Source organism: Orycteropus afer, unplaced genomic scaffold (assembly GCF_000298275.1).
Source record: "Orycteropus afer afer isolate SDZICR_OR568_19922 unplaced genomic scaffold, OryAfe1.0 scaffold00009, whole genome shotgun sequence".
In the NCBI taxonomy this organism is placed as follows: Eukaryota; Metazoa; Chordata; class Mammalia; order Tubulidentata; family Orycteropodidae; genus Orycteropus; species Orycteropus afer.
The window spans coordinates 18,015,234-18,025,228 of record NW_006921596.1 but is presented as its reverse complement, the minus strand read 5'-3'; the positions used below and the strand labels follow the sequence as shown (position 1 = coordinate 18,025,228).

The 9,995-nt window shown below is 46.6% G+C and overlaps 1 protein-coding gene across 1 annotated transcript in view; it reads right to left on the bottom strand.

Moving 5' to 3' along the window:
• The window catches only part of LOC103202318 (guanine nucleotide-binding protein G(o) subunit alpha), a 192,733-nt gene that overhangs the window by 73,457 nt on the left and 109,281 nt on the right, over nt 1–9,995 (bottom strand). The window contains exon 3 of the mRNA XM_007947172.1: nt 8,467–8,608. Coding sequence (XP_007945363.1) covers nt 8,467–8,608 — 142 coding nt within the window. The remainder of the gene's footprint in view (nt 1–8,466; nt 8,609–9,995) is intronic.

Sequence of the window (9,995 nt, the reverse complement as noted above, 5' to 3'; positions counted from 1 at the left end):
TGACTGCTAACCAGAAGGCTGGCGGTTCAAACCCACCAGCCACTCCTCAGAAGGAAGGTTGGGCAATCTACTTCCGTAGTGATACTGCCTAGGAAACCCAAGAAGGGGTCGCTATGAGTTGGCCGACTCGATGGCAAAACAGCAACAACAACAACATCTATATGTACAGGAGCTCTGGTAGCATTGTGCCTAAGGCATTTGACTGCGAACCAGAAGGTTGGTGGTTCAAACCCACCAGCCACTCCAAGGAAGGAAGACTGGGGTACATGCACTTCCTTAGTGATACCGCCTGGGAAACCCAAGGAGGGGCCTCTATGAGTTGGACCCAAGTTGGAGGCAGTGAGTTTGGTTGGTTTTTCTTGGATATGTATACATGTGTGTACGTGTATATGCATAAAATTAATAACATAGGCTGGTTCACAGACTTTCCCATTCCCCACTAGTCAAAAGGACCCTTCTAATCCGGTCATTGTCCGCTCTCCCCTGCCCCTTTCTTCCAGTCTGAGCTCAGGCCGGTTCTGCCAGACCAGTTCCTCTGCTTTTGTCATGCAGATGCAGGCCCTGGGCTGAGGAGGGAGGAGGGGAAAACTCAGCTCCTAGGGGAAGCCAATTTACATGATAATAAACTGGGGAAGAGGAGAGAAAGAGAAAGGGGGATAGAGAGGGAGGGAGGAAAGGGAGGCTGAGAAGGAAGGAGGAAGTGGGGGAGAGGGAGAAAGAAACAGGAAGGGATGGAGACAGGGAGAGAGGAGAGGGAGAAAGAGCGGGAGTAAAGAGGCAGGGAGGAAGAGGAGGGAGACAGGGAAAAGAGGAAAGAGGACCAGAGAGGGAAAGCCTTGTAGGTTAGGGGTAGAAAAGCAGGTATTTGGGGAATTGGGGTGCGGTGGGGTGGGATGAGCACTTCAGGAGAATAGGGGTGAGACAGTCATGAGGAAGACAGAAAACCATATATGAGTAGTGGGAGTTGTACTTTGGGTCCCTTTTCATATTCTTCGGAGTCCCTGGTGGTGCAACTGGTTAAGTGCTAGAATATCAGCCGAAAGGCTGGTAGTTCAAACCCACTCAGAGGCCCCTCAGAAGACAGGCCTGGGGATCTGCTTCTGAAATATCACAGCCTGGAAAACCCAATGGAGCAGTTCTACCCCGCACACATGGGGTCGCAGGCGTTGGAATCAACTTGACACCAACTAACAGCAGAAAGACCTAGGGTAGAGAACGAGTCCTTTAATGACTTGTTTTGCCTGATTGGACTGTGCCTTTTTAAATGGGACTCTGGTCTTGACCTGAACCACATGGATTATGGTTTTATTAGGGTTACAGATCTGTATTACATACATATATATTTTGTACTGCATGACCTTGGGAAGGTGACTAACCTCTCTGTGCCTCATGTTTCTCACTTGTAAGGTGAGGATAATGATAGCACCCATTGCATTGGTAGTTGTCTGGGTTAAATAATTCAATTTATGTTAATTATTTAAAACAGGCTTTGGCACATAAAAATTAAAAGCCACTATTATCATCATCAAGAATCCCTGGTGGCACAGTGGTTAAAGTGCTCAGCTGCTAACTGAAAGGCTGGTGGTTTGAACCCACCAGCTGCTCTGCAGAAGAAAGATGTGACAGTCTGCTTCTGTAAAGATTATAGCCTTGGAAACCTTCTGATGCAGTTCTACTCTGTCCTGTAGAGTTGCTGTGAGTGGGAATCAACTTGATGGCAGTGGGTTGTTTTTTTGGTTATAATTATCATCAAGGAGCCCTCCTGGTGCAATGGTTAAGCACTTATCTATTAACCAAAAAGCCAGTGGTTCAAACCCACAAGTTCTCTGTAGGATGAAGGTGGGGCAGTCTGCCTCCGTAAAGGTTACAGCTACCGGGCAGTTCTGCTCTGTCTAATAGGATTCTGAGAGTTGGAAATGACTCAATGGCAATTGATTTGTTTTGGGTTTATTATCATCATCATTAATCCCTTGGAGCTTCAGTTTTCTGAATGCATCTATTGATCACTCCCACCTAGAAATCCACTAGGTTTGAGATCAGATTCACCATCTGTGACTCAGACCATTCCTGGCTTGACTTTCTGCCTGTGGCCTAAGGTTTCATCTTTGCTCCAGGCATCCAGGCTGGTTACAGTAGTTTCCAGCTCCTTATCCTTTTGATTCCAGTAGCCTATTAATCATCAGGCCCTCACTTTGCTGCCCTTCCTTTCCAGCCCCTCATCTGAACCCTACCACCTTGTGCATGGACTACGGCTGCAGCTTCCTAAGCTGCCTCTCCACCTCCAGTCTCTCCCTATTAGTCTACTCGGCACATGTCGTAATAATCTTCCTAAGATCTCATTTCATCCCATTCCTCCCTAGTTCAGATCTATCAATGGCTGCCTACTGCCAACAAGATGAAACCCAAACTCCTTGGCATGCCTCCCAAGGCCCACCAAGCCTGGACCTAACTGCGTTTTCCAACCTTCCCCACACCTTCTCCCATACCGTAGAATCCTCTGTTCTGGCCACTGGCCTCTCTGCTTCCCAGATCTCCTTTGGTCATTACCAACCCCCTGCCTTCACTCATCTTCTTTCCTTACTCCATATTTGTGCCTGACAGATCACCATGAATTGTATCTCCCAAAAATATGTGTTGTAAATCCTAACCTCCTATACCTGTAGTTATAATCCCATTTGGGAATGGGTTTTCTCGGACCTGTTAGTGATGCGTATTTATGGAGGGTGTCTTGAAATATAAAAGGAGCAGCTTAGGCATAGAAGCAAGGAAGCACAGATGGGGGGAGCCTGATGCCATGCCACATGAGATCTCCAAGGAACCAAGAAACAGAAGCTGGAAAGGGTCAAGGACCTTCCGCCAAGAGCTGACAGAGGGAGAAGGCTTCCCCTAGACCTGGCACCCTGAGTTTGGACTTCTAGCCTCCTAGCCTGTGAGAAAATAAATTTCTGTTTGTTAAAGCCACCCACTTGTGGTACTTCTGTTAATAGCAGCACTAGCGAAGTAAGACACATGCTTCAAGGACAGTTCCAACCTCACTTCCTCCACAAGCTTCCCTTGATCACCTGGAGGAATGGCTGTGCTCATTAAGCCTGTGGGCATCTATCTTCTCAGGAAAATGACCAGCTCCTAAAGAACCCATCTCTCAGGCCCGTGAATCCTTACACAGGGTTGAGCACAAAGCCTACAAATACTAGGCACTCAATCAAGACCTGTTCATCTAGTGATGAGATTACCAGGGCTTTTCTATTATTTTATTTATTTATTTTTCTCACAGAACTGGGAAAGTAGAAACGTCATTCCACTCAAAAGATGTTTTGAAGACCTACTATGTGCTGAGTACTGTACTGGCTGGAGGAATGAAGGCATCCAATGAAAGACCTTAAATTATGAAGAAGCCCTTATTCTAGGGCTCAATGGTGGGCTTTAAGGGGTCCAGAACCATCTGAAATTGTATGTAGAATTTCCTAAACATGTGCATTTGTGCAATGTTCTGGAGAGATGATTCAAGGGTTTCATTAGCTGCTCAATTGGGGTGAAAGTGCAAGGACCACTGCTTTAAAGAGAGAAACAAGCCACCAATCTTCACAGCAGTGCATGAAGTGCTCAACAGAGAGAAAGCACTGACCAGAGTGACTCTGTCGGGGAAGGAAGAGGTGGAAACTGAGCTGGCCTTTACTGAATGAAGAGGAGTTCCACAAGGAAGAGAAGGGAGATGGGCATTAGAAGCTGAGATAAGGACTGGGTAAAGGCGTGGAAGCTTGAAAGCATGTGGTATTTTTAGGGAGAGGTCTGTAGTCTGATGAGGTTGGGACATGGGGTATGGAAGCCACAGATTGACTGCCATAAGGGACCCCTTCAATTTGCCCTGTTTGGAAGTTCTTTCAGGCTTGGGGTCCAGACACAATCATGTGACCTCAAGTTAGTCCACACCACAGAGAGGCCAAGGGAGAAACCAGTCAGCCCTTGCCTTCAAGGGGCAAGTGCTAGTAGAAGTCAGAGGCGTCTGTCCTAATGGCTGAGACAGAGGTACAAGGAAGTGTTTAGATGCTTTTTGGTATGGATAGTGCAAAGCTGGCTGAGCCAAGCAGGTGTTGGGTATGGAGTTGGCTTCCTCCAGACACTCCATGAGGGTGGGTGGAGGGTAGAAGTGGGAAGGGCAAAAGAGGTAAGGAGTTGTTTTTTCCTTTAGAGATCAAAACACCAACACGGGTCCACATTGCATGTGGCAGGCCCCACAACATTCAAACAATACATCCTTCAGTACAGGGAAGTTTTGGAGATACAGCCCTGGAGGCCAGAGTATATGGTCATCAACAACTAACCCACTGATATAGACCTAACTGGGAGGCACCCAATACTCCAGGGCTCAACTCCTGCCCCAGAGGGAAGGTCAGGCTTCTCTTCTTCACACACACTCCTCTTCAGGCTCACTCCTCCTTCAGGCCCTTGGTGCCTGCTCGGAACCTTCTGTTTCCTCACGATCAGGTTTCTTCAGAACGTCTCTTCCTTAGGGAAGCCTTCCTTGGCCACCCAATCCAAAGCCACTGACCCCCAGCCACAACTGGTCTCCCTCATAATACCCTTCACAGCCTTCATAGGCTGAGATGATCCCAGCTACCTCTTCACTGACTTGTTTGCTGTCTGTCTGCACCTCGAGATGGGAAGCTCCCTGAGAATGAGGAAAGGAAATGGGGGATGTGAGGTGCTCTTGGCTCCGAGCTGCCACCCACATTGGCAGGCACTGTGGCCCTCAGGCCTTGTTTGTCTATGCATCAAGAAGGGAGAATTGATGGCCATTCCCTTCTGCCCAGAGTGAGATGTGCTCAGGCACCACCGACTGTGAGTCCACACTGACCTGCTCCCAGGAAATATCTTCTCCAGTTGCCTGGGTCACCATGGCCTGAGCTGTTGATTTGCTTTCCTTTCCTGCTCCTCGCAGGTGGGAGGACAACAGGAAGAGATACTCAAGTGCCTGGGAGGCCTCTGCCCGCCAGGAGGGTGGTGGGTGACCTCATAAGCCTGTGCTCTCTGGGGACGGGCCAGGCACTGGTCACTGGGACACCTGCCTGACAGCACTGGATTGGATTCTACTGTGTCTGGGGGACTCTCCAAGGAGCTCCCAATCTACTGCCTGTCTCCCTTTCCACTGGAGCCTTTCCCTCCCTCCATCTTGAGGGTAGACTTGACTGGGAAATCCCACAGAGGAGACACAGCTGGAGAAGGGCCCCTGGGGAACAAATATAGTCTTTAACATACACATTTCTAGCAATTCCCAAGCAATCATCTCTCCATTCAGGATAATAAAATGGGAAGAATTCCCACGGGAACAATTAATGTTTTCCAAACTGAAGGAGAAAAGCATCCAAAGTCACACAGAACTTCTGGATCGTAATCAGGGCAGATTATTGGGAAGTAAGAGTTGGCTGGGAGGTGGGGGCGGTGGTGAACATACACACTCTTGGAAGATGTCTCACGCTGTTTTGTGAGTATGTGTGTGTAGGGGGTGTGCTGTGGACATATGCACCTTTTGTTCCCTCCTTGGCAAAATTGAGACAGAGAGAAACCAAAGGCCTGTGGCCTGTCCCATGCCTGAAGATCAAACTAGCATTCCCTCCTCTGGACTTTAAAGTCAGAGTTAATGAAAATGGGTTGAAGTGTGGAGCACAGTGCCTGGCCGCTAGTAAGTGCTCACCAAATGACCAGCTGTTTGTATGACCATGGCTATTGTTACAGTTAAGGTGAATGCAGCAGTCGGATCACCTAGGCAGTGTGGATGATCTGAATAGGTATTTGTTGACAGCCTGGTTTCCCCAGACACACTCCATTGTGCTCACTCCAGTATCCCCAGCACCCAGCACACTGCCTGGCACATGGTGAGCGCTCAGCTTAAGGGAACCAAGTCTGAAGAACTAACAGAGTCCCTCCCTTCCCCTTCCCCTTCCCTCATTCCACAGCTTCTGGCTCTAGGACACAGAGCAATGCCTGCCCACTTAGGGGGAGTGTCCCCTCTGCAGAACCAGCTTCTGCAGCCAGCCTCCTCACCCCTGGCTGGCCTCAGACACACTCTCAGGAACTGAATTCCCCAGGACCAGGAGGAGCCAATGCCTGGAACCAGGACAACTCTGCCCCATGGAATCAGGATTTCGTGCATAGAATATTAACTTTTACATGTAAAGCTGCCTGTCACAGATGATTTATCAGACCTGGAGAAGGTGAAGGCAGTTTTCCTGTGAGGGAGGTGATTTTTAGCAAGGCTAGGCAACATGTATAATTCACAACTGAATCACACGAGTCAGGAGATTAATTGTCCCAGTTCAGAGGCTCCACTGCAGGACCCAGGTGCTTAGGGGGCTTCCACCTGCTACCCTTCTCCATGCTCTGTGTCACAGGGAGCACATCGCTGGGACTCAGAATCCCAACACGGGACAAAGAGCCACTTCCAGAATCAGAATTCTCTGATGCTGTTCCCCCCTCCCTCCCTTCTGTTTAGCTCAGCCAGGGAGCAGTCTATAGTTCAGGCAACAGTTGCTGCAAATGCTTGCAAATAGATGCTTTTATATACTCATTCCATCTACCACTTATCAGATGTCTGGACATGCGACCGAAAAACAGTTCCTGCTCCAGAATAATGACTTCCTATGGACAGGAGAGCCCCTTAGGTTCTCAGACTCCTCCCGGAGAAGCAGGACATATGCCTGGGTATAAAGGGTGAGAGGGTCAATTCAAATGCTGCCTCCCATCCCCAACAAGGCCAGGGAAGTGCTTTCAAGTAGGGGAGATGGTGGCTGGGGAGAGTTGGTTTTGCTTAATAAATATTTTTTCTCTTCAAGTTAATTGTACAAGTGTTACAGCAGTCCTAATTAAGAATAGTCGCCAATTTCAAACCCTTCCTCACTGCAAAAAACCCCTGGAATTCTGTGACTATTGTCATTGTCGAGGACTTTGGTGTTGAGGTTTACTTTCTCCGAAGCCCCTATTTGACTGCACTTACCAAGTCACTTGGCAGTGGTGTCACTAGGGTTGGTCTCATCTAGTGTGGCAACTCATGGTATCACCCTCCCCTGGGGACTCCTTCCCACACCAGACCATACACAATCCCTGGTAATATTATCATTTTTAACCACATATTTGTGATAATATAGTTATGAATTGCTTAAATATAATATTTACTAGATTACATGAATACTAACAAAAAATTATTTTGTAAAATCTTCCTACATTTAATTACAACCTTATTGGTAGCAAATTAAGGAGCTCTGGTGGTGTAGTGGTTAATGCATTGGGCTGCTAACCCAAGGGTCAGTGGTTTGAACCCACCAGCTGCTCTGTGGGAGAAAAATGAGGCAGTTTGCTTCCATAAAGACTTATAACCTTGGAGACCTTATGAGACAGTTCCACTCTGTCTTAAAAGGATGCTATGAGTTAGAATTGACTCGATGGCAGTGGGTTTGTGAGTTTAGTTACAACATTATTAGTAACTGGGTGGGTGCCTATTTTTTATTTTTTCTCCTTTTTCTTTAATTACCACTTCGTTCTCAAAACATTTATTGATATAGGTTCACAAATACTAATCACCACAATATTGTAGCTAAAATACCAGAAAATGTGACAAAATCAGCAACTATAAAAACACTTGTTGTTGTTGTTGTTGTTGTTTGCCGTCGAGTCGGCCCCGACTCATAGCGACCCCTCCTTGGGTTTCCGAGGCAGTATCACTACGGAAGTAGGATTGCCCAACCTTCCTTCCGAGGACACTGGTAGCAACAAAAACAACAGTGTGTGCTTGTGGCATGTGCAGTTGAGACCACATGATTCAAAGTGTCATTGTAGTTGGGTAATAACGACAGGTCTGACTGGAGCACATTACAACGTTCAAAAGTAAATTAGCACAGAGTTTTAGCCTTGTAGGTATATTGATACATGTAAGCTTGGTTACGAAAAATGTTCTTTTTGTTATAACTTCCCACCCACTGTCACTGAGTTGATCCCTACTCATAGCAACCCTACAGGACAGAGTAGAACTGCCCCATAGGGTTTCTAAGGCTGTAAGTCTTTACAAAAGCAGACTGCTTCATCTTTTTTCTCACAGAGCAGTTGGTGAGTTTGAACTGCTGACCTTTTGTATAGCAGCTAAATGCATTAACCACTGTACCACCAGAGCTCCTTCATAACTATCTCCAGGGATCCTTTTTATTAAAAAGTAATAAATTTCTGCTGAACACTGCACAAAAACTTTATAAACAGTCATTTCAGTTCATTCCCTCTGACAATGTAGCTCAGTGTGGTCCACCCTCCCACAGCCCCCAGTGATGCCACTGTCACTTTGTATATAGTCTTACGTTGGTGGCTCTGCCTTGTCTCTCATATCCACAAATCCACAACAATCACTTATAGTTCCTTTATGGCAGCCCAGCATTGGGAGTCAGTGGGGAAAGAGAGGAAGTGTCTATGGGCTCAAGTGCCTACCTTTCTCTCCTTGTCACCATATTCAATGCCCAAAGTGTCCATGGCTCGGACAATGGCTGCCAGGGACTGAATGGTGTTGCTGTAGACGACGGGCTTGTATTGTTTCACGTCTTCTCCAGAGAAGCCATCTTCGTGGATGATCCTAAAGAAAAATCACACACACCAGGTCTGATGAGTGTATTGTCTCCACTCAACATGGAGAGGCACCAGCCATGTGAAGCCCCCAGGGCCAATACCTCAGCTTAGCTTGCTGTGGGCTGGGTCCAATTTAGATGCTGAGGTAATGTATTGCTGCATTAATACCATAAAATCTGAAGGACAAATCTACCGGAACGACTAGAAAGCAACCTGAAAAGCTGAATGTTGGAAAAGGGAAATATAGTATTTTACATTGCCTTTATACCCACTCCCACTACCATTGAATCAAATCCAATTCATACTGACCCTATAGCACAGCATAGAACTACCCCATAGGGTTTCCAAAGCTGTAAATTTTTACAGAAGCAGACTGGCCCATCTTTCTCCCATGAAGTGGTTGGTGGGCTTGAACTGCCAACTTTTTGGTTAGCAGCCCAATGCCTTAACCACTGTACCACCAAAAGTCCTTTCTCTATATACAGTGAAAGGAATAAGCGTCAACAAGATGTTGAAAATAATTGAAAGCACTTAGAACAGGTGGGACCATATAGCATTTTAAAGCAAAGCTGGTCTTTACTTAAAAATCCACTCAGTTTGGCCATCCAAGAAGGAACTATTGGGCTCTCCTCATCCGGAGCAAAGAAGAGTGAAGAAAATCAAAGATGCATGGAAACAATTAATCTTTTGGACTAATGGACCATGTGAACCTCAGCCTATGTGATCCTGAGACCAGAAGAACTAGATGGTACTCCGCTACCATTGCCAACCACTCGGAAAGGGATCAAAACTGGAGATCTTGGATAAAGTGGGAGAAGAAATGTGGAACAAAACACAAAATCATAAAAAGATCAGGCTTACTGGTCTGACAGAGATTGGTGAACCCCTGAGACTGTGGTGAACCCCTGAGACTGTGGTCCCTAGTCATCTTTGGGCTTGGAATTGAACTCACTCCCAAGGCTTAACTTTCAGCCAAACAACAGACAGGCCTACGAGGTGAACAATCAGACCAGGGAGGTGCACTCTTTAGAACAATCGATCATGGGCAATCAGAATGGCAGCATTTGTGCAGGGAGAAATCTCAGGAGGCAGGGATGCATAGGAAAGAAGGACACAGGGAAAAGGTAACCACAGGAAGAAAGTGGGAAGACAGCTGTTGCATTATGGGGATTGCAATCAGTGTTATGAAACAAAATATGTATGAACTGTTGTCTGGAAAAGGAATTTGCTCTGTAAACTTTCACCCAAATAATAATGATAATAATTAAAAAAAATCCACTCAGGAACATATTGTCAAATATCTCTGCAAGAAGTCTGCACATAAATAAGGGCAGTTCCTGACATACGATGTATGTGAGTTACGATGACCTGTACTTATGATCCTTTTTTTTCCC